General features: G+C 41.3%; 1 protein-coding gene across 1 annotated transcript in view; it reads left to right on the forward strand.

Annotated features, from left to right (window-relative positions):
• PPM1H (protein phosphatase, Mg2+/Mn2+ dependent 1H) overlaps window positions 1-25,291 on the forward strand; it is a 138,989-nt gene that overhangs the window by 61,359 nt on the left and 52,339 nt on the right. The window contains exons 2-4 of the mRNA XM_075080932.1: window positions 6,206-6,374; window positions 15,229-15,573; window positions 23,213-23,325. Coding sequence (XP_074937033.1) covers window positions 6,206-6,374; window positions 15,229-15,573; window positions 23,213-23,325 — 627 coding nt within the window. The remainder of the gene's footprint in view (window positions 1-6,205; window positions 6,375-15,228; window positions 15,574-23,212; window positions 23,326-25,291) is intronic.

Raw genomic sequence — 25,291 nt, forward strand, 5'->3', positions numbered from 1 at the left:
GCTGCCCACTTTAAATGGAAAATTGAAAAAAACCATGAACTGCTCATGGATATATTCGCTTTTGTCTACCTCGTTTTTCCTAAGATTTAAGGAGGAGATGAAGAGCTTTTGCATTCGCCTGGGGGTTAACAAATCAAAGTTTTTGTAGATCAAGTGAGAGCAGTTTTCACAAATAAGGACATCTTGCAGGGTATCGAGCAAGCAACTGTCCTTCACCTCAGCTAATGGGCACTGGTTTAATTTTCTGTTGTGGGCTAAATTTTGCTCCAGGCACGTAAGGCAACAGCATTGGGGTGGGGTGTTTTGTTGTTTCGGGGGGGAGCACGTGGTTAGGGCATGACATTTTGCCATTATCCTTTTTTCAGCCTTTTTAAACAGTAGGAAGGTTGATAATACGTTTATTTCAGAAACTCATGGATGCCAGAATTGCAGGAAGTCACTTTTATTCACAGTAAATGAAGAACCTCAGCAGCAGCCCTTGGTTGTCATTGCTTAATTCTTGTGATTATTGAATACAGCCAGTACATCCTAGAAAAAGAATCGTTTACTTCCCCAAGGAGTGGTATTACTCTTTGATATTGTTAGTAACCTGAAAACTGATAATGGGGGAAAGAAGGAGCATGTTCCAAGTTGTATAGTTTAATAAATGTTTAAGATTGTGTGTCTACTAATTAGATAAATGGTGGAGTTAGAAAATTTCCTTGGGGAAGAAAGATAGACACAGGAGAAAAATTTTGGTTTGGTGATTGAAAAATTTTAAAAATTATTTTAATTTTTGAAAGGCATGGATTATTTTGAAGCAGATAACTTGTTTGCAGGGCTTTATTTTTTTTTTTTTAATATCTTATGGGAATTTTAGCTTTTGTTTGAGCACAGTTGGGGTCTTATTTTTTTATTTACAGAGAAGAGCATTCGACAGCATCTTTTTGTAAGGTATTTAACTAAGAAAGCTGCAATTTGGGACCATCAACTGGTCTTTTGTTTAAGGCTTTACTTTTTGTTGCTTTATCAGAAGTGTTTGGGCCCGTGCAAGCTGAGTTTGTGTTCTTTCATCCACCCTCTTTCACTTTTAGCTGGCCTTTCCAGCCGGGATGGCTTCCTACCTGACACGGCTGCTTCCTCGCTGACGAATGCAAGTTGCTGTATCTCCCCCTGTCTCTGCAGCATTTCTTTTTAGAAACATTTGTGGGTATTTTGATGTTCCAATGTCAGACCCTGTGGGTTACACAGATAATTCACACAGCCTCAGCCTTAACCTACATGGTACAAGCATAGGGTGCCCAGATCTTTGCCCTGGAAGTGCTTGCATAGGATGTCTTGATCCTCAGAAGAGATGTTACAGAGGAAGCGGATCTGTGAATGCTCTCCACTATTGAGAAGAGGAACTGTGTCTTGGTGGGGGAGAAGGAGATAGAATTTGGGGTGCCCTGGTCAGTTACCCCACAGCTCAACTGAACTTACTGTGTAGGTCAGGCTCCCTGCTTATAGGTATTATTTCTTACCTTGGGCAGGTCTAGAGTGTGTGTGCAGCCAGTTCCCACGCTTCTCCTGGTACAGCATAACTCCCCAAGCTCTTGAAGCTCTTTTAATCCTCAAATTTCAAAAAGCATTTTTTTGTACACGCTGCTGTTGTCATGCATCATTCAGAATTTCTGCTGCGCTCTTTGCCTGTACCTGTTACTTTTTATCTAGGTATGTTACATAAAAAATTGTGCTAGACTTGTCAGTTTAAAAAATGCAAGTGCTTGGACAACTACTTTAATTTTTTCAGAGTTTGAGATCTAGACCAGGGTAAAACTCTCCTCCTACAGCACAGCTTGAAAATATTGCTGAAGCAAATAAAACAATGTAATCTCAATGAGCATGATATCGGGAGGAGTAAAACAACCAAAGAGTGTATGTACTGATATTGATGTGAAAAATAGAGAGCTGAATAAAAGTGCTTCAAAAGATTTGAGCTGTTTTGTTGGGTTTTTGGTGGGGCTGCTTTTTTGGTCAGGAAGTTGTTATCAAAACCCATTTTGGCTTTGTTCAACTGGTCTGTTTTGGTTCTTTTTAAGATAAACTTAGGATGTTGTAATCAGTGACCTCAGCACAGGAGTTGCTGGTTGAACGAGGAACAGGAGCACAGTGCGACCTACATTTCCATTCAGTCGTATGGGATTTGGGGTCTCGCAAGATACCAGCAGAATGCCAATTGTGAGCCAAACAAACTAGCTGGCTCCTATCTGGAGGATTTGCTTTCAGCTGAGGACATGTCAGAGATTAGCCTCGTAAGGTACTGAAGCATCCGTCAAGGTTGATGCAACCACCTCTTCAAATGTAACCGAACCCCACCAGCTCACTGTGCAGGCTTCAGTCCTGTTTGCAGAGTAGGATGTATTTTTACTAGCACTACTATACCATGAACTAAACCTTAGAATTATTTAGCTATTACTGAACAATGTGTGAACAATAGAAACAACTAATGCTATAAAAAGAGGAACTTCTAATCCAAATTAGATACATTATTTGGGTTGAACTTCATAAAAGATTGGATAGGAGATAAATGGGTGATGGGGGAGAGAAGGGATGGGATGGGAAGGAGTTGATCATTATTAGGTCTAATCAAACAGTTCCTTGAGGAATTATGGGGAGAGAAAGCAAAAGCAAGAATTTCCTTGGAAAACATGTATCTGAATAAAAGCTAGAGTATTATGTAGGCCTCACTCTTTTTTTATTTTTCATTTTTCTCTACATTTTATATTATTTGCATCCATGATAAAATGGAAGTGAGAACAGCTGTATGATTGGAGGGTTTTTCTGGTGGGGAAGGATGTTTATTAAGCGTGAGAAGGTAATGCTTTATCTCATTTTCTTCACTTTATTGGAGGATAACTTATTTTTCAAGGCAGACAGAAAAAGAGATATGAAGGGGAACTGAAAATCTTAGGAAGCTGATGCACTTCCTCTGTGGAAGGAGGGGGATGGTAGATAGATTTTCCATAAAAAAATTTCAGAGGACTAATTAAGCATTACCTTTTGGAGATATGAACATCTTGTTAGTTCTGCTTTGTTATTTGTATAAGCAGCTTAGATGTGGGTTTTGTCCTGATAAGTTACAGTCTGGGAGAGCAAGGAGGAAAGACAACAGTAAAATCAGGATTGGAAAGCTGCTTGAAAGAATTGCCTGGAGGAGGGATTTAAGAAGCTGCAGAGAGAAAAGGATTTCAAAAGGCAGCAAAGACAGAGGTGTTTGAAGCTGAGTAGAAGGTGCTACCAGCTTCTGTAGCACACAGGCATCAGGCACCAACACATAGCTCAAGCTTTGAGATTAAAAATCACAGGGCTTCAATGCAGCCCTTTTCCAAAGTTCGCCTGTGAGATGGGGTGTGAGAGTAGAGGAGCACCTACGTAGAGGGGTAACTTTTGGCATCTAGACCCTGCGTTACCTGGTAGCACCCATAAGAACTCATTTGACATTATGATTAGTTCAGATCTTCACAAGGATTTCCAAAATAAACTTAATTCTCTGTTGGAGAGAGGAAAACTAGAATTTTAGGAGATAAAGTGAAATTCTGGGAAGGAGCATATTGTTTGCACCCCCGGTCCCCCCACCTCAATACACTGACGCACCAACCTCCATGTCTTCTCAGTATTCAGTCTTGCCAGGTTCCTTTTGACCATATCCTCTTCTAGCAAGGTGCTTGGTATGCAGGTTCAACTCCCGGCGTTTCACAGTAGCTGACTGCCAAGCTAGTCTGTTAGGTCACTTTGTTCTTGTAGCCTTTCTAATGTATTCAGTGCCTTGACAAATTTTCTTGGCAAGAGCTTTATGAAATGAGACCATATTGTGCATAACTTAACGCGCTGTTAAATATCAGAACACCTCCTACCTTACAAGTCCTGAAGTCCATCACTAAGCTCAAAAACCAGAGCAGCTCCAATACTTAAGTGATTGATTTGTAAGGAATGATAAGTAGTAGTAAGGCAGCAGTTTTTGTAAGGAGTTGCTTTTGTCCCTATTTGTCTTGGCTTCTTATTTTTTTAAAGGGGATTGAAGAGAGCAGCATCAGTGAGGAGGCTGATCAGTTAAACTGAATGTTGATTAGCTCCTGGTATGATAAAACTACACTTTCTGTGCTGCTGTATTTTAATCATACTTGTAGGATTTCAAACCGAAACAGTGTTGGTGAGCTGATTTAAATGCTTTGGTATTTGTGCCTCCTCCCCATTTTCTGAATATATGCTTCTATTTTTCCTAACATCAAGAAAATGTTGAGTTTTCAGACTGAAAGTTTGTTGCATCTCAGTGGTTGATCTCCAGTTGCTCAAAGGTTAGGCACTACAGCGGGTGAGTGCTTAAACTGCTCACAGGTACCTTGCAACTAAATGCGCCTTCAACTCTGCTCTCTGTGTGTTTCACAAAATAATTTTATCCACAGTTGGTATTTACAAGAAATACTTATAAACAACTGGCAGTATTGTGCATACAGATGTCAGGCTGCAGCGTGTAACATTTGGCACTGTAAGGAAACTTTCAGATTCTGAAAGGAGTTAATTGTAGTGGCTGTGCATTTTCTTAGAACACTTTTTCTAGTCAGAAGCAGGACTACTCATTTGCATGTCACAGTATCATGTTGCTCCTCGAAAATCGAAAGAATACGCTACTTTTAAGCAAGGCTGACACAGAATTGACATGTCAGCAAGAGCAGGTAAGCTGGGACAGAGTCCCCTGTGGCCTTCCTTTGGGTTTTGTTTTCATTTCAACAACCTTTAGCAAGTATTTTACTGTTATGTAAAATTCTACTGTAATGAAAACATTAGAGATCAAGAAGTTTGGTACGTCTTGAACTTGCCATCAGGATTATGATGTACCTTCAAGCTCATTTACTTTCTGCGGAGGCAGCAGTTGTTTTTAAAGACATTGCGTCCCTGATGTTGAACTCTGTTTGTCCAGTAGTGAAAATGCTGTCTCTGACTAGCAGTCAACCTGTTAGGTGACTCAAACCTTGTAGTAAACAGGAGTGGTTAGACACTGTTCGTGGAAGAAGACACGCTTGCATCAAAGTGGCCATGTCATCTTGGTTGGAACAAGACGTGGTCCCAGCTCACACAGGTTTTCCCCGTGTGAGCCCAGGACTGTCAAAGCATGTGTCTTACTGAACATGGCATCAACTGATGCAAAATTAGTCAGTTTATGATGAGGTTCTCATGAAGAAAGTGGAAAATGTGTTTGACCATGGCTGTTCTGAGACTGATGATAGTAGCCATGGTGTCTTGGGTAATGTGAACTTCTGATCAGGGTTTTAAAATGTTGATGGTGGAATAGCTTTTATTTCAGCTTCATCACTGATGGAAGGAAGATGAGCAGTTGTGGTGCAAGTCTCAGGATACCCTTGGCTGTCTGAAAGTTGTACTGATCTCTTAGTGCTGGTTTCTGCATGCCTGCAGCTCTTGGTGCAAGTCTGCTCTCCACACTGTAGGTGGGACAGAGGTGTTGGGGGATTGAGGTGGGGATTTTTTTGTGTGTGGGAGAGGGGGGTTTATGTTATTCTGCAATGCTAGAGGGGTGTATTTAGTATGCATCTCTGTTGCTGTGGTACAAGTAAGCTTGACTTGCATGTTGGAATATAAGGCAAAGCCTTTCCTTTTGTATTTCTGTCACAGCATTTCTAATATATGCCCTCTAAACAGACTAATGGCAGTTGCGTATTTTTCTCTGCCTTTAGCAGTAACAGCTTTTTAGATTTATAGCAGGAATTCTGTTTGTGTGAGACTCAGAACTTGACAGAATGCATACCCTTAGTCAACAGATTCATCATTCATTGTAGCAGAGAGGCTGGCAGGTAGAAAAGCAACTGGGATTCTCATGCTTCAACTAGGAGGCATAAGTGTTATCAGCCTTGACCATCAAGTAATCCCTTTAAAGAAAAGTATGGTATACTGAAGGATAAAATATGCTCATGATACCATTGGTTCTTATTCACATAGTTCTGTGAAAAAAGCATGTACCTTGTGTAGGTGTGTGGAAACAGACAAGTATGCATGTGTGTATGTATATATGTGTGTAAGAAAGTCGGGTATTTTAATTCAGTTGGTATTTGCAATACTTCTGGGCTCTGGTTTCATACATCTTGAGTTACATGAGATACAGATGGAGGCTTCTGTGCTTTGCTAACTTGGACACATCCCTTGTTTTCTTTTTTGTTTTGTTTTTTCTTAGGGTAATAAATGCAGGGAAGAGCACACACAATGAAGATCAAGCCAGTTGTGAAGTCCTCTTTGTCAAGAAGAAAGCTGGAGGCGCTAATTCCACACCAAACAAGAACTCTTCAACAAAACGGAGGTCATCATTGCCCAATGGAGAGGGTCTCCAGCTGAAAGACAATTCAGTAAGCAGACTTCTGTATTTTGACAGTGGAGAAGTACAAAATATAGAAGGATGTGGCAATATGATGCTAAAAGATGTTTACTGAATGTTTCATGTTTTCAGTTACCTGTTACTAATTAGCTCTGCTTAAATATGAAAGTTAACTGTATTTTTCTTAGGTCTACCACTTGATTTTTTATTTCTTGCATTGAAAAATGCTGCTTGCATCGAAGACATTTTAGTTTAAAAATGGGGAGGGAATACTCCTGGGATTTTCCTTTTGTTTCATTTCTGAAAATATAATCCTGAGAAATTTATTGCTGCAGAATAATGTGAGTGTAATGGCTGTGGTTGACTTGCCCAGTGATGGTCACTGTAAGCATAGAAGTATCACCATTTATACAGTCATACAATTTTATTAAGAGTTAGGCAGTCATTTGGATTCCTTTCACTGAAGCACTATTGCGTCTAGTAAGGTTGGTTTATCCAGGTAGGGTAAGGACATCCAGCACACTGAATTAAATTATATTTGCTGACTGTGGCCCCTCTCTTTGTGTGGAAGGTGACATACATCATGCACTTATCTAATGGCAATCATCTGCTATTCTTCATCTGTCTTGTTTCCTGACTGGCTAATTACTTCATCTGCTCTTTAAGCATGAGCTCAGGCTCCAGCAATGATTGATAGTGTGTGTGCGATTCAGACATTTAGCCATGTGACACTAAATGCCCTATCTGAATGTTCAAGTCAGACAACGTGGCTGTGCAGTCTTTCTGCTGCTGGGAGAACACAGGTTCTCCCTAAGCGATAATTAGCCTTTCAGTGGAGTGTAAGTACCCTTTCATGTGTTGGGGGTGTTTGTTTTTGTTTTAAACCAGGTTGTGATTAGCAGTCTGCTTCAGTCTCTCTCCCAAAACTTCATGGCTTGGTATACCTGATGGCTGCAGGGGTCATCAGGGGACCTAAACAACAAGCATTCCTCTTGCACTGTGTCCCTGCCCACCTCTTGCTCCTCCTATTCTGTTTCATATTTCATTATTGCCGCAACATTTTCAGACGCTGACAGATTTTCCAGGTTTGCGAATAGCCCTGTTCTTTCTTCTTTCAAATCTTTCCTTAAATCACCTGTCCCAGTTCCTGTGTGCTGATATTCCTCATTGTATTCAGACAGGCATGTTTGGTTTCTTTTTTTTCCAAAGTACATATTTGAGCACTCCTGGATAACGAATTGTGCCCTGTGCTTGCTGGGACTAATGAGTTTTGCGTACATTCATGCAAGGCAAAACAGAATTTAATAGTCTGCATTTTAAAAAGTCTTTCATAGAAAGCCCATGCAACTGTCTGCTATTGGCTCATGAGTTTCATGAGTGTATTTAATTTTAGTATGCATTAAATATGTTTAATAAAGCAGGTATTTGGCCACAGTCATGTATATAAAACACATCAAGATAAACAACAACGTGCTTGGTCCAGGTGATGGGTTTGTTGGACACAAAGGACATCGCTGTGTCATGCACACAGCATACTGCAGTGACCCTTGTGTGGACACCAGCCAGGGTCCTTGTGCAGAGGAACTGGCTCTGATCTGACACCACATTCAATTTCCAGGCCTACCATGTGAGATACCTGGTCAGGGGCCTCTGCATCTGGGATATGGGTGAATGTAGCTGTACTGAATTTGCCTGTGTTTTCAAATTTTGGGGCATGCATGGGACATGAAAAGCTTTGTAGCATTGCTTCACAAAGTCTAGTTAACTTCCAGCTTTGAGTAGTATCAAATGCTTCTTGAGCAAAGGGCATGCTATGTTATATATACTATACTGCGCAGTTAATTATCTTCCACAGAAGGAACTTTTTTCCAAACGTTACATATTTAATATTTTTAGATTGCATTAAAAATACAGGGATATAAAACTATTCCATTATTGAAAAGGTGTCTTCACTAGCTTTGGTATCCGTCATTATGGTCATCATACTGTTGTGGTATTGTAATGGTAGGGTCTTGAAACTGACTGCATATTTTTGAAAGCTGTTGTTCTTATCCATTTTAAACTTAATGATTGTCAGCCTTGCTATATATCCAGTTACCCTGTGTTATGCGAAGTATCTCATGGAATTTTCTGATTTCTCTTCCTCTCTTGACTGGTGTATTTGCTAGTTTGATTCTGTGCCTTTCATCTAATTTTTTGAGTAAACAGCCCTCCCTTTCAAGCTTCTTGAGAGAAGCACTTTTACTTCAAATCTTCTTTCTTCTATTTCTGACATGTTTTGACCAGAAATGAGCATAAGATCTGAAGTGAGGAGCCAGCTGATCCATATAATATAATATACTGTTTTCATGCTAGTTATCATGTTCTTTATATGTTCTCTTCTTATCTACAGATTTACTTCTGTTTTCTACGTGACACTTGAATAAGTGCTATAGCACTCATTATTTAGCTGCGTAAAACCTATTCTACCATGTTATTAGACCACAGCTTGTGAATTTAAATTTGTAATCTATTTTCCCAAACAGGCAGCATATTTCTGGAGAAAGCTTTCTACAAGAGGGCAGTCTTACACTAGCAATTAGTAGGTTTTTCCTTGGTACATTTTTTGCTGGTTGAATATATTTAAAAGGGGAAAAAAAGATGTACACATTTCTACAATGTATCATATTTTTATGTTTTTGTATTTTTATACTGTGAAGTATAATACTGTGTTTTGCCCTCACAGAGCATTGTTAGCAAATATTATTAAGGAGTGTTTGAGTTTGGTGTTAAATGTGAGGAGGGTGCAACTTACTCTGTATCAACAGGATGTAGAATACAGGCTTGAGACACTCCAGTGAGTGGTATAAATCGTCCCAGCAACTACTTAGTAAGAAAGCCTGAAAGTAAGAAAGGGGCTGAAGCCTGTAAATGCCTCCTAGGGAAATCCCACTGTATCATGATTTCAAATTGTCTCCGAGTGGTGAAGCATTTTGTAGAAATAATGAAGGAAGGAGGGATGAGGGAAGCAGTTTGAATATTTGCCTGGCGAAAAGAATGATTTCTTCTGTCCTTGTTTAGTTTTTTTTTTTTAAAGTGTGGAGCACAAGGGAAATAGGAAATTGAACTTGAACTGTCTCTTGATTTAACAGAGTCTATTTCATTGTCCTCAAATTTTTCTTTGTTTCCACAGAATTTTTGAGAAGGCCGCATGCCATCTTTGTTTTACCCCGTTTTCTGAGAAGTTTGTGAAACATAAATGGCAACTGCATCTGAGGTTGTGTGATTATTCTTATGGAATGTTGATTCTGCCAATGCATCCCTGTGCTTTGGCGTGGTGGCATAAGAGTCGGAGATCCGCGGGTTGGTTGCTGCTGTCGTGGCCTTGACTCTGTGGGTGGACTCTGAAGAGCTTCCGGGGGTGGGAAGGAGGAGGTGATGGGCCAGAAGTGAGGAGGTGGAGAAGTGAACGTTTGTTTAGCCCTGACACACAGAAAAATCCAAGGAAACCTCTTAAATAGCATAAATATGGTTCTTCTCTTCAAAAGAGTGGGTGATAAACTGAGCAGAGCAGTGAAAGGAAAGATTCTGCAAGTTCAACCCTAAATTATTTCTCTCCCCTTACGCCGCACCCCACTCCTGCTGCTTGGTTAATCATACTTGCTCTTTGTCCCCATTCAGGATCATTCACTTTAAATTGCACAACTTTTTCACTGGTACTATTTTTAAATGCCTTTAACTGCAGGGTACGTTGCTGATGAATACTGAAGACCATCAGTGAGTGAAGTGGGAATACTATTCATGATATTGTCATAGTGACAGTTGGGTTGCAGGACTTAATGCGATGCATTATTAATTGTCGTTGTAATGTGAAGATACATACTTATCAATTTTGCAGTTTTCTTTGTCACAAAGATGGGACAGAGTATTTGTTTTGTGTGATACAAGGCTGGTTGCCTGTCACAGGTAGCTGAACATATCATCAGTAACATGAGGAGGCTTTTCTCTGAGGATGGGGTGGCAATCGCTCACCCAGTTCAGATTTTATGAGAACTAAAGAGCTCCTCTAATGCACTTTATGAATGTAGTTCATATTTGGAACAATAATAGTCAGGGTGCGTTGTGGTTTTCAGAAAAAATCTTTAGTGGCAACATGATTTATTTACCTGTCTGGAATTAGCTTCATAAAAAAAATTCTGAAGGTTTGCAAAGTAGGACCACTGTCTAACTTGCCTGAAAAAATTGTCCCAAATCGATTACTATGTATTGTTAAGGCTACCCACTTTTTTTTTCCTATAATGAAGCCCCAGTTATGTATATATATGCATTTTCTTTCATGACTTCTCACATATTGCTTGACCCAAACTTTGCATGTCTTAATTACATTTTTACAATTACAAAACCCAGGAGACTGCTGAACCCTCCTGAAAGCTAGGTCAGCAGTTGAGGAGCCTGGAGTTTATTAAATTTCCTAGTACATACTGGAAATGAATTGTAAGGTCAGTGCAGTGAAGGATTTGTTTGCTCTTCACATATCTGATAGCTATTCAGAATGTTGTTAAATCTGAATCTTTTGAAAGAAAATCTGAAATAAATCGCTGTGGTGACCGACCATACTCCCGTTTGAGGGCTCTGTCCAGTTAAAAGAACAAATGGAGATTGATGTTTGAAAGACTGCTTTTGACAGAATACCGTCAGAGCTGATAGAAATAGATGTATTATTCTCTGAAAGATTGCAGAATATCAATACTTTTGGGAAGAAGTTCAAGCTCCCAGATGTGAAGGAGAGGAACAGCCATGCATATGTACACCAAAATAGGTAATCACTTGGTGGCTACAGAGGTCATTTCAGCTGTAGAAGGAAAAGCAAGGACCTTCTTGTGCTTTTTGTCTCATCTGTGTGCCCTGACTGCTGGCCTTTGTTTGTTCTCTGACTTGCTGCTTTATATGCAACATATATTTAATTCTCATCAAATTGGTATGGTTTTGGAGAATTTATTTTTTTAAAATAGAGGAGCAGTTTTTGTTCTCAAGGTGGGGGAAAGGAATTTGTTTCTTCTTCCTTTTCTAGACAGCTAATAGGTCATTCGTGGTTATACTCTGCTGGTTCAAAAGTAAATGAAACTTCATAGGAATATATTAAAAGTTTTTGGAGACTAATATTTAGGTTACAGTAATGCCTGCAGATCCCAAATGAAGTTAAGGCCCTAGAGCATCTCATGCAGAATGTGTATATAAGAGCAGTGTTGTGGTAGTCATCTCCCCTGACTGAATATGCTTATAATACAGAGCTCTCAGTTATCTAGGGTATTTCTGCAGTTGGTAGGGAGAAATAAATCTACTTTGGAGTAAGATAAGCATAGTCTGAAAGTGCAGGATTTTTTTTCTCTCTGAGTATAAGGGCAATGTAGAGAACTGCCTTGAGAGTGTGCAGTGTAGATGTCTGAACTTAGCTGAACTGGTAGTAACACCCTTTTATTTAAGAATTACTAGTCCAAAATGGGCAAGATCAGGGAACTCTAGACAAACCACCATAGCTGAAGTGGCCATGCCGTGTTCGTGTCAGTGACAGCCTGAGAATACAGCTCAGGCCCATGTGAGCTTCTCTGTCCTAATTTGTGCTGCCCATTGGCTTAGAGGAAAGAAGTGTTAACACTTCAGTTTCCCTTTTTGTCATAGGCCATTGTCCTGGTCTGTTCTAAAGCTTCCCGGTCTCTGATGGCACCTTATTTGATTACCAAGTTCACATGAGGCTTGTTCAGTGTCGGACTTATCCAGTGTTGTGCTCATATTTGAAAGACATGTAGGCGTGGCACTTCAGGGCATGGTTTAGGAGGCACGGTGGTGTTGGGTTGATGGTTGGACTTGATCCTAGAGGTCTTTTCCAACCTTAATGATTCTATGAGTGGACTGTGTAATAACTGTTCTCCTTCATCTTCTGAAAAGCTCTAATATGGACTTTGGTGGGGGCTTACTTTGGAAAACTTAAGAATATTAGTGTGTGTGTGGTTTAAACTTGTTCTTAACTGTAAGTTTCTGTTATAGTTTGGGGGCAGGGGAGGGCGACAACAAAATACCTTCTTTCTCTAGGTAGAAGGTAAAATATTTCCATTGCAATCAGAGGTGTAATGCCTTTATGCTTTTTCCCCCAGCGGCAGCACATCTCGAAAGGAGTAGACCTTTCAAATGACATGAGGACATAAGCTGTGGAAGCACTATCCATGGTGCATCATGAGGTGGATTTTGGCCAGGGAGCCAAACCCTAAGAGAAGAATGGGAGCAGAAGTAGTTTGATCTACAACTCCCAGGAGGCACAGTGTTGCCATTTTGAATAAATGGTTTCAATTTTCAGCTGAGATACTTTCACTCTGGTATACTTGTTTCTGTTGGCAAAATACTTGCAATTTTGTATGGATAGCAATCTATTTTTACAAACAGGTTTTTTAGTCAGTAATTCCGTTATCTGTTAAAAATGGCTTAAGTAGAATTTTACAGCCAACTGTTGTGTGAACTTGAAGGGCTTCTGAGCCCAGAGCAAGCTAGCACAGCTGCCAGTCATGCCTTCAGGGGTGAAATTTCACAACAGGTTTTTGGTGAATTCACCAAACTGGGTACGTGGGTGGGACTGGCTAAAGAGCCGCATTCAGAAATGTGTACATTTTGTTGAGTTTTCCACCATTATAGGCTGTATCCTGCATGGTCCTTACTGTGGTAAGTAATCCAGTACTGTAGGACAATACTCCCTTTTCTCAGCATTTCAGTAATAAAATGAAGAGTGCACAATAGACTGCTGAATTCCTTCTCTTGGAAGAACTCTCCACTGTACAGATGACTATATTGTTAATGTACAGTTTAAGAATATGCTTGAACTTTACTACAGCAGCAATGCTATAAGCTAAAAAAAAAAAATAGACTTATGTAATTTTTATAATCAAGGCTTTAAAATATACATTTCAACAAAGTTACAAGTAATTGCAGATTCAGCAATGAACCCTGCCCTTTGAAGAGTATGAACTTGTAGTGATAGTCTATATACATGTTGCTAAAAGAGACATTATGCATTAGGTTTTGAATTTTGTAGCATGGGCAATAATGAATGATGTCTTTCGGATCTGCAAATGACAATTCATGGTGTTCTTACTCCAACCTGTCTGCGCTGTCCTGCAGCTGGTTGTTGGCACCTTTGTGGAGCAGCTGGAACAGCAGAAAGTAAAAGGAGCTGCAGCTCAGAGCCCTCTCCATAAATCTGAAATAAGCAGTGCTTTGGGCGTGAGGTGATGAGATGCAGGTGGTACCTAGACTAAATGCTGATTTGTTGTGTAAGGGAGCAGTGTTCGGATGAATGAAACAAATCATGCCTGTCATCCTAAATTAGACCACAGTCAGCATGACATTCAGATATAATTTTTAAGTTCTTTGACTGCAGAGAGATCTAGGTTACGCTTTTTTACTATGAGGTGTTTTGCAACAGTATTGTCTGATTCCTGTCCCTTGCAAAATGATTTATTTCTAAATCTGTATTAATCCACCCACGTCTGACTCACAAAGCAGTCCCACAAACAGTTGTTTCAGCAGAACTGGGAGAAGGTGCAGGATTAAGAAGAAATGGAGGGGAAAGAGGGTGTAAAGACTCTTTCCCCATGCTGCTGCCAAGTATGCTATCATGCAAAGACAGGTATTGTTATGCCTAAATGCTTCCCTGAGGATTTCTAGGTGAATTTCTTCCAAAAAAGTTGAGGTTATCTAGGGTATGGCTCCTTGGTATTTTTCAGGCAGATCAGAGCTTGTGCTGCCCATAACTTAGTCTGCCTCCAGCCCTGGGTTAGTGGGCCCTGTCTGAGTGATAGGGCACCCCACCACAAAAAACATGGTTTGTGCTCAAATCAGAGCAATAGCGGAGCTGACTTATGCCTGTCAGAGGAGACTGTGGAGCAGGAGAGGGGAAATATTTGAAAATTACATCACTGATCAAAAACTGCTGAACACATCTATATCGTTACCACATACACCTTATTTTTAATAATGAGGTCTACAAAATCTACTTTTTCCAGATACTCTGTCTCTATGAGAGCAGTTGTGCTGATTGGCATGCCAGGAGTTGAACTAAGATAAAAGACCTAAAAGCATACTATTATGCCATGAGCTACAATAAAACACGTGTATAGCTCTTCCGGTCAGAGCGTGTGTAACTCCAGTACTGTACAGGAAACTTTTCAGAGAACTGGGAAGAACTAGGCAGTGAATGTGTAGGCCAGCACAGGTGCAGTGCAGCTGATCCCACTTCTGTCTGCCATCCTCGAGGACCTCTGTGCTGCACTGGTTCTTGGGCAGGGAAAGCCTGAGTTGTCCCATCTGCCAGTGCTGATAGACCTTATCTGCCAGTCATGGAAGTGGGGATCAGGTCTTATTACTAGATGTCAAACTGAGGTCCTTCATCTCATGCCTAGTGGAAAAAAAGTCTGTCACAGGAGTATCAGGTGCTCTTTTGTGTAGGATTTTGGTTTCCGTGGTGGTAGGTCCATCATTTATCAATGATATGATCTTTGAATGCTTCTGATCTACACAGTCATTAGGAAATTAACTTAGTCTCACAGTGGTAGCTATTCTTGGTCAGTGCATTCTATAGCACTGTAAGGTAAGAAAGATTGCAAGGTCAGCTTTTTTTCTTTTTTGAGGGGGTTAAGGAAAAGAAAAAAGGAAAAAAAAAAGGTGGGGTATGTGGCAAAAATAAGCATCTCTCCTCCCTGCCAGGGCTGTGCTAACACAGTGGTATTTCTCCATTTCAGAAAGAAGGTTACCTCTGTGAAAGGTACCCATGTTTTACCTGCTGCTCCATTATCTCACTCGTGGCTGTGTAATGGTGACCATCTCTTTTCCTTCCCTTTCTTCCCCTCCTGCTTCTCCAGGACTCAGATGGGATCAACCTGTACTACTGGTCCTTGTTTGATGGACATGCTGGGTCGGGGGCAGCTGTGGTCGCTTCCAAACTGCTGCAGCACCATATCCTGGAGCAGCTGCAGGAGATTGTGGACATCCTGAGGAACACAGCCGTCCTCCCGCCCACCTGCCTGGGAGAAGAGCCTGACAACCCGGCCACCAACAGCCGGACACTGACACGGGCGGCCTCCCTACGTGGTGGTGTGGGGGCCCCAGGCTCACCCAGCACCCCTCCAACACGCTTCTTCACCGAGAAGAAGATCCCACATGAGTGCCTGGTTATTGGGGCCATAGAAAGTGCATTCAAGGAAATGGTATGTATATCTCAGGGCTCTGAAGTCCTTGTTGCATACAATAATGAGTCGCATGCCCCAGAGAAGATGAACATTCAGATTTTTTCTTCTCACTTTTTTTTCCCTTTCTTTGCTTAAACACCATCTGACAGAATATTTAAGAGCCTCAACAGCTTACCTAGTACATCCCTGTGAGGCAGGAACTCTATCTCACGTCCCAGGCAGCACCATGGCCACGTTTGTGGATTACTTGACTCTTTACAAGCTTGGTGCTCTTTTTCTCCTTCCTTTAAGATAAAAATTAGTATTGCCTCACAGTAGCAGATTTCAGCATTGGCTGTTATCATAAGGCTATGTATATGGGCATGGACTTTACAAAGCCTCGTTGCCCTACCGGAGCAGCAGCAAAGGCTCTCAGCATTCCTTGCACCACCAACACACCTTGTTTGTGTTGCCCACAACTACGTAAATGGGTCATAAAAGGTCACATCTGGGATATAGATGAGGGGCAGCATCCTTGATCCAGTTCACGATAGCCTTGGAGTGGCTCATGAACCACATTAGTGACTGTTGAGCATGTGTGTGCAGCTCCTGACTGAGGCAGACTGAGTGTGGGTGAGCAGGGCATGACGTATATTCCTACCACCAACTTGACTTGTGTACAGCATGAACATCTGGGCGAAAATCATGACCCTGTGGAAACAGAATATCCATCAATTTCCCTATGGAAAGCTGCTTTTTCTCTTTTGTAATTGATGTAGCTGTTCCAGACCTTCCTCCTTCACTTGTCCACGTTATCAAAAATTATTCTTGTTGGGCAGAGCAGAGGCTTGGCCTGCCAGCGAATAGATGCAGATGAGGTCTTGGGAGATCTGTTCTTCTTCTTCTTCTTTTTTTAATTTTTTTAAAATTTTGTTGTTGTTTTTAGAAATGCCTCTTATTTGAGCAGAAGGCTTTTGAGCTGATGTATGTTTACCAGAAGTTTTACTTTTTGCCTGAAAAGAAGTGTTCGACCATTGTTTTTCCTGATATGTGTGAATTTTATTTAATACATGCATCTAGTTAGAGACTAGTTGTTGTTCTAACAAGGTGGTGCTTTACTTTGGATCTGAATAGCAATTATCTTGCTCAATTGTCCTTTCTTCTCAAGGAAGCGCAGGCAAACAGACCCACCAACTGGGTTTGGACAGCATCATCTCACTTTCAGGTGGGTAGGTCCAGGAGTGAGATCCATAGCCGTGGCTTAGGCATCATTCTGTGTGGGGCATGTGAGCAGTTTTATGCACTGTGGCTAGTGGGCTCAGTTTCTGCTAGCTGAAAGAAAGAGGATGCATGAAAATCTACTGACAGTTTAGCGTGCCTTTTTCAGAAAGGGAGGACAAGTTTACTCCTTTCTGTGTTGAGAGAAGGGAAAGATGACACTGTCCATCCTGTGCGTCCTAGTGGGTTCAGAGTGTGATTAAGAGAGGGACACCAATTTCACGCTTCATTCGGGGCAGTTTTCAGGCCAGAAGAGCGCCAGGCTCTGAGTGTGTGACATGTCTCTCTCTCTCTCTCCTGTTGAAACTGGCTCCAAGTGCAGGAGAGATGAGAAACAAGAGTTTCATAGCACTGGAAAGTGAAGGTAAGAGAGCTAAAAAAAAAAGGCCATTTCAAGTGCTCTACATTCTTATGAGAGCAGCATGTGTGTTACCCGTTGCTGCCTTCCTGCACACGTCTGAGTGAGCAGGGCTATTATTGCCCTGCTTTGTTTTGAGTTCACACCTCTGGTCATCTGTGTGAACATCTACCATCTCGGCTTGTGTCCAGGCACCTGACTGCTTGGGAGGGCTTTTATGGATAGGGTATGACAAATGCAGAAACCTTAGATAACTTGCTACATATATGATGTCTGGGTATTCCACGTACAGGTCATAGTAATCTGTCCTCCCTTTTTCTAAACTGAAGTCCAGAGAATATTTTATTTTCCTCCTTGTGTCTTTGTTCAAATGCCACAGGTCAGATACCTTAATTCCCACTTTTTGCTCTTTATCAGAGGGCTGAAGTTCATTGTCTGTCTTTGCTATATAAATGACTCTGTGTCTACCACAATGCCATATCATTTCAGCGTTAAGTTGTACATTAAACAGAAGTCTTATAAAAATGGTCAGATTAAGAAAAGCAATAGGTAATGATATCTACTTTAAGCTGTCGTCCTTATAATTGATCTAGGCAAAAGAGTATTTTTTTCTGCCCGTGTAAGGGAGCAGTTCGTAAGATCAACAATCCTGAGTCTCATCTGTGCTTGTAGTGATTGATCTTCCTCCTAACCTGTCTGTGACTTCCTCCTAGCTTATACTCCTAGTAGTCTTCTATAGCACACTGTTTATTCAGCCCTATTTTGTACTGGAACATCATGGATGTTGTCGAGTTAGGTCAGTGCGGTTGAGATGCGCATAATGTATGAGTTTGTGCCAGCAGAGTGTACCGTTTTACCTGGTGCTTGGTGAAAGCTCATGTTTCCTCACATGTAGGCAGACTTCTTGGTGTTGTTTCCTGAAACACCCATCACTGCAAAGGAGCCCTTTGAACCTGGTGAAAATGCTGAATAGGTAAAATACTTTTTTTTAATTTTTTTTTAAATAGTCCTGCCTGACAGGTTTATCTAATGATGGTTTTGTCCTCTCTTCCTGGGAGCATTTATCATGTCATTACTTTTTTTTCCCCAGTTACCTTTTGAATTCTAGTAAAGCTCTCCCTGTTTTTGCTTCAAGTCTCAAAATGCAATTCATCCCATTCAAAAGGCTTTTTAAAATTATTTTTCCCTCATTGGGTGTGGCTTCCTTTGGACAGTGTTCTCTGACAGCTACATGCAGTAAAACACTCTGGAAAGCTGATACAAAGTTATTGCCTAACTTCAAAATTTAACAGTTAAGCTGTCCCCTTTTTGAAGTACTTCTGGATGGTGTTCTCTGATTGTGTTGGAACTAGGATTAGCAAATTTGTGTGTTTGTGTTCTCAGATAATTTACTGTCCTGTTCAAAAAAGTAAAAAAAGCTAAATGTCAGTAATTGTCAGTGATCACAATTATTCCAGTTAAAAGGAAATAAATAAGCTCAAGTTCTGAAGGTATTATAAGTCAAATCCTCTAATTTTCATCTCTTGAGTTTTAAGGTGTGCATTTATAGCTTCAGTTCTAGGGAGCCAGGAGGGATGTTTCCAAGTGCTGTTCTGTACTGGACAGAAGTATCAAACTATACTTCCTTCCCTGTATTTAACTTTGTATATATATGTGTGATGTAGTATATATTTTAAAGATTAAGGGGAGACAGCAGCTATTCCACACCAAACTCTCTTTAATTTTGGATGGGAAAAAATGACACAGAACTAGTCTGTAAGATCTATTGGAAGGTATAAGTTTGTATCTGTTGTATCATGATTTTCTTCTTTATTGAGATATTTTTGACTCGGATGAAATCTAGACAGGTGCTTCTGCAAGATTGGTGCCATTTTAATTTGAACAATCTTGAGAGTGCAACATATGTTGTACAATTTTCCTTTTGAAAAGCTTCCTCTGATTAAATAGGCAGTAGAAATGAGGAGGGTTGAAACTGTTACAGGCATTTTGATTTCTTTTTGACAGAGGTAAAGCGGATTAAGGAGTTAGTTTTGTCTTTATGAATTATGAGGTTTTGTGTGTTTTGGGTTTTTTTTGTTTGTTTGGTTGGGTTTTTTTAGGCAGATACCTGATACTGTGTGTGAGGGGTAAGATTGATATCCTGGAGGAAAGGTCCCTACTCTGAGGACAGATATAGATGAAAAATAGTTCTTTTAGTAGTTGTTGCAATATGCCAACTCGTTGTAATGACAATACTTCAGTTTGAATGTACCTAGCTCTGTTTTCCAGGCCCTAAAATTCTAAAACTTAGCATTGCCTATAGCTGGCACTCGCTTTTTGTGCTGCCGCTCTTGCTGCTTTCATGCTGTCTCCCCTGCCTCTGCGTCGGCTGCGCACATGAGCCCGCCTGGCTGAGGCTGCCGGTGGCGGGCGTCCTGGCACGCTTCGTGTGCCCAACATGCGTGGGTCAAGGCAGGCGGAAGGAAGGAAAAGCTGGGGCCCTGCAGCACCCCGAGAGCCACCAGCCCACGCCACGCTCTGCGGCTCGGCGAGGCGCCTGAGCCCCTCCGCAGGATCTCCACGAGGTGGCACGAGCAAGCCGCCATCAGGGGTCCAGGAGCCTCCGACAGAGAGGATGGTAATGGCTTTGTGGCATAATCTTCCTCATTTTTCAGAAGAGATTGTTAGCTAGCTTGACTAACCTGTGCTTTTGCTCTGGGAAGCCCAGGTCTGAGCCTTAGTGAGGCAGGTGCTGAGGAGACCTCTGTCGGGACAGCGGGGATGGTCTGTCCCAGGCTGATGCAATGTTCTTGGACTGCTTCTGTAATCACTGGACAAAGTGACCCCTGCTCTGTGTCGCCTGCTCTGGACACATATCCTGTCACACTTTATGGTGTCCTCTGCAGGTTCTGCTCCATCCTCCCTGCGCTCCGTCACCCAGGGAAGGGGGACCAGGGTGACTAGGCGTGAGGCAACCCCTGTGGGCACCCTGCTCCAACCTGCCGCTACAGCATCCGTCCTAAAAAGGGGGGCAGAGCACAGGCTGAATTAGCTGCTTCCTTGGCATGAAACAATCATCTTTTGAACAGAGGATATAGAAATCCTTTCCCCGCCCCCCTCCTTCTGTCAGGGGACACAGTGTGTGTGGCACACGTTGCCCTTTGGGCTGAAAGGTACATTGTTTGATTCTACCCAGCATTGCTCAGCTCTTCCCCTGCACGCAGATTGCTACATGGGGATGAGCTGCATGATACAGAAAAGAGGAAGAAGAAAGGAAAAAAAAACTTGCTATGAAATCTTTCTCCAGGTGGAAAATGAGGAAAGCTTTGTATACACTCAGACTTTATCTAAAATGAGCCCCTTTACACCCCAAAGGCTTCAGAGGCATTTTGGGGTTTCTGCCAATTTGTGCTGCACTACTTTCCCAGCAGCACTGTTAGAAAGTATTTCATTAAAAGCCAGTGTCTCTACATCAGAATGAGTTAGTGTCAGTGGTGGGCTTTATTTTATTTTGGTTTATTTTTTCCCCTCAAATGTTGTTGAGCTGTAGGAAAGCTTTCCCCTTCTTCCTTCCCCCCAAAAAGGGAAATGTCAGACAAAGTATATAATACCCAATTAAACATGGCACTGAATGTACTCTGGCAAGTCATGGTAGTAAATTCAAGTTCTGAAAAACAGCTAGATGGAAGAGCCCATGAACTGCAATGATTCGAAAAAATCCAGTACACAGATCTAGTTTAAGTCAAGGAAACTCTGAAAATGAGGCCCTAAGGATTATCTGTCTTCTCTCCTATTATAGATGCTTCTGAATTCTGCTTATTAAAAGAAATAAATTTTAATATAGGCATTCCAGCACTTGCAAAGTGTATGTATGACGGAGCCGAAACCAGGTGAGGAATGGTACATTGTTCAAAGGTCTCAGAGGATAGTCTAAACTGTGGAGATGAAGGTTTTTTAAAATTCCTGGCAGTGTGTGGAAAATCCACTGTAGTATTTGTAAGTTTAAATTATTTTGATGGTTAGAAACGTCTGCTTCCTTTGAACTGTTCTTTTCAGCTTAATTTAAAAATATATAGAAACCATGGGGAGGAAAATCAGCTTCTCTATGGTAAGATTAGATAAAGTGGCATTTATAACAGGCCTATGTCTGTGACCAAAGGTTCTGTAAGATTTGATTTTTAGCTTGGAGGTATTTTTCTCCTGGTCCTCACCCTCCACACGCATCCCCCCAAAAAAAATTAAAAGAAAATTTAAAAAAAAAGAAAAAGGGAAACGACAAGTTGATGAAAGCATGGGCTAAAAGCCAGCAGTCAAACCCTGAGTCTCTCCAGCAGCAGAGTGCAGTTCCCATGAGCAGCAGAGGATGGCCTTGTCGGGCAGCGCTGCGCGTTTCTAGCTGTCACTGCCATGCCGCCTGCCTCAGTACTGTATTCATGGCACAAATTGGATCGGTCCCTATGTCTGTCCCACTGGCCAGCGAGGAGCAACGTTATTTGTGACAGACACCTCTGCCCAGCCTGCTCGGGACAGCGGCCAAGGGCTGCAGAGCATCCCCACCACTGCCCCAGGTCACCTCCCTCTCCTGAAATTTGTAGGAAACAAAGCTGCGGTCCCTGGCCTCCTCCAACTCTGCAGATTTTCAATCAAATTGCAGCTGTCGTGGTTTGCATTTGTTGTGGTGCTTTTCCTCAGATAAATTTAGCTCTAAATACCATTCCCCAAGGCGTGGACAATTTGAGCTGTTGTTGCTCAGTGCAAATACAAAAATGGCTGAAGTATAGCTCTGTGTGTGTATGCACACACACACAGAGGCAAACAAATATATTCATAATCTAAAGCACATACAAGTAGGCAGGGTTTAGCTGAAAAGGTCTGCCAGTGCTTGCAATAGCAGTGTTAAATGATGCTCCCTGTTTGAATCCAGTATTACAAGGAAAGACCAGTTTGAAATTGGATTTGATTCTGAACACAGGAGAGGAAGGTAATTTGTAACATGCTGTGGTATTACCCCAAACTAAACTAAGAGGCAGCAGAATGAATTCATTGGCATATACTTCAATTTTTGTGTAAAATGTGTCGAGTACTGGAAAGTAGCTCATTTACTTGTGTCTTGTGTTCTACAAGCTTTCCTGGGACTATATACGCATACATACATATATATGTGTTTGTGTATATATGTATGTATGTATTTATGTATTTGTTTCATTCCTGGGTTTGCTTGATTGTTGGTGACAGATATGACTTCTGTTCTCCTTCTATTAAGCAGGAGGGCTTGTGTATATATATAATATTTCTTACACTCAGAATCAGTTGGAAGCTAAATACAGGAAGAACTATTTGAGTAGGTATGTACCTCCTTAAATTTGGGCCTGTGCATGTGCATAAAAATTAAGTCTTTTCAGGACTTTATAAAAGCAGTGGGATGAGACACAGGGTTAAATACTGTGGTTCATCCAGGAAAGTCTGTGAATGCCTAGTATTTTTTAGTAAATACTGTTCTACTGACCTTCCCTCCACTGCCCCCTTAACAAGTTTAGCATCCACCCGTTTCCTGTGTTTCTGAAGGGTAGCCTTGTGGCATGAGTGTGTCTTGCTGCTGTTTGTCAAAGGTATATGCTCTGCAATCCTAGCCTTCCTTTTGGAGAGCAGGTAGTTAGTCACGTCGTAGCTAGGTCTCATTAATTACCTGCTGTCTATGTAAAACACTCTCCAATTATACCACCAGGTACCTGTTGTTAAGCTACATTTATCTTTGCCTTCATTGTGCTTTTTCTATAGCAAATTCCCTTGCATCCCTCAGAGCTGCCACTTGTTCCTTGGTGCGTGATGTTTTACAATCTCCTGTCCTGATTTTTCCCCGAACATCTTTGTATCATAAGTACTATGTGCTCCTCCACTTCCCATTCTTCTCCCTGACCACGTGGCCATAGCTGCAACAGTAAAGAAAGCCAGTGGGATATGCAGTTTAAGAAAGACTCTATTGGGTTTTTTTAGGGGAATCTTCATTTTCTAAAACGTAAATTGCAATGCTATCTTTATAAATCTTGTTCTCTTTTCCCATAGGATTTGCAAATAGAACGAGAGAGGACTGTGTATAATATTTCTGGCGGCTGCACAGCCCTTGTGGTGGTGTATTTATTGGGGAAGCTTTACGTGGCAAACGCTGGTGACAGCAGGTGAGTAAGCGTGGTGTCTCCCCAACTATTCCTTCATCCCAAACTTTCCAGATCTGGTGTTGCCAAGTTCCTTAGTTGCAAACAGTGTCACAAGAGGATTCTGTTTCTTTAACAGTCCTCACAGAAATTAATGCAAATGCTTCCAGTATCTAGTTGAGTGGTGGATGCAATCAGGGAGGTTGATGACACTTCTGTCCCTGTAGCAGTTTCTGAATGACTTGATGGTTGCAGAGAAGTGGAAAGCTGCTAAAGTGCCATTGAAACATAAGAGATGTTGTGTGTGTAGTAGAACTGTGTGTTGAACACTGACAAGGTGACTGCACCTGGAACAGCTGGTAGGGCTGGACTGGTTCAGTAGGAAGTCCTGTGGCTCCTGTCCTCTGCTTTGGTCTTGGAAGGCCACCTGGCTCTCGGATTTTGATATAATTGAAGGTAATAATCTGTAAGCAAATAACTGCTACTTGTGCAACAGGGAAGACAGGAGGGAGAGGGGCTATCACAGGTTAGGATTTCTACTGTGTCCTGTTCTAGCTTGTGTACTTGTCCATTTCTCAGAATTGAATGCTGTTGTTCAGGAGTTGTTGCTTTGTTTTATTTAGAAGTTGGATGCTTGAAGGCTTGTCACAAGAAGCTTTTTCTTTGTCTTATGATTTAGCTAAAGCTAGGAGCATACTGGAAATCTCTCACTTGCATTCGTTTCCTTTCTCTCACTCTCTGCCCATAAAACTATCAGAGAGAGATAATGAGGCTGGACTTGCAAGACTTTAGACCTTCACATGTTTCTTTTGGCAGCACTCTGTGTAAACAGGCCAGAGAGAATAGTTCCCTGCACGATAGAGACTGCTGCTGTGTTCTCTTAGCAGCTGAGAAATTAAAGTCTGCAGAGGTACACATTGTCTTTAGGTGAAGACTGCTGCAGTTATGCATTTGTGTTTGAGGTTTGTCTGCACACGGTTCATGTTTGTACTGCATGTGCACAATGTATTTACAGAGCAGCAGTGAACTGCAAAATATTTTGTAGTTTAAACCCAACATTTTTGTTGCCTCTTGCTGCTTTAAACTGTGTAGGAAGTCAGATAAGTCCTTTGTGCACAAAGTTCCTATTCTTTTCAAGTTGGTGATTGTTCTTAATATGCTGAATTTGCTGTTTATATTGCAAATTGATCACCTGGTTCCTCTTGACAAGTGACATATATGATTTTTTTTCTCATCAAATGTCAAATGAGTCTTCACAGAGGGTAGCTGCAAACATGTTTAAGTAGACCACCTATCTAGTAATCAGAACCACTATCTGCATTAAATTTTAGCTTTTTTGCCATTAAATTAGAAATAATCATGTTTTCTTGTGCTATCGTACTTGAAGTACAGTTGAGTCTCTTCCATTGGGTTGGCTAAATTGCTTTATTGTCTCTTAAAAGTGTGCTGTGTAAAACTGGCCATGCATAACCTACTTCTGAGTAGTTGAGGTCTTTGTTCTTAAATGAGTGGCTGCTTCCAGTTCCCCCAGGATTCCTCCTCTGCTTCCCAAGAGCAGCCTCAGTTCCATTGCAACTTCTGACACCCAACGGGAAGAAACTCATTGTCAGTGATCTTGAATTAGCCCAAGCATCCACTGTAGTTAAAGCCACCAAGACTTCAAGAGGTTTTGAATGTTCATCAAGCCCATTGAAAACATTTTGTCAGAAAAACAGGAAGAGCAGTAATTAGAATGAAACCCATTGGCAAGGCCAGGTCTTGTTTGAACCAGGATTCAAATTTTTCTACTAATTCCTCGCATCTTGTGGGTAATGGGGTCCCACCAGATCCAAAATAGCTTGGTTTTGTACTTTCCAAATAGACCTCACAGAAACCTTCCTCGTGCTGAGGAGTATTCTCTGGATTTCCAAAATATTTAACTTTCAAATAATCCCTCTTGTAGGCTTCTGTAGCTCAAGAAAATAAAAGCTCTAAAGTGTGGAAGATCTGT

This window comes from Phalacrocorax aristotelis, chromosome 1 (assembly GCF_949628215.1).
Source record: "Phalacrocorax aristotelis chromosome 1, bGulAri2.1, whole genome shotgun sequence".
Classification (NCBI taxonomy): Eukaryota; Metazoa; Chordata; class Aves; order Suliformes; family Phalacrocoracidae; genus Phalacrocorax; species Phalacrocorax aristotelis.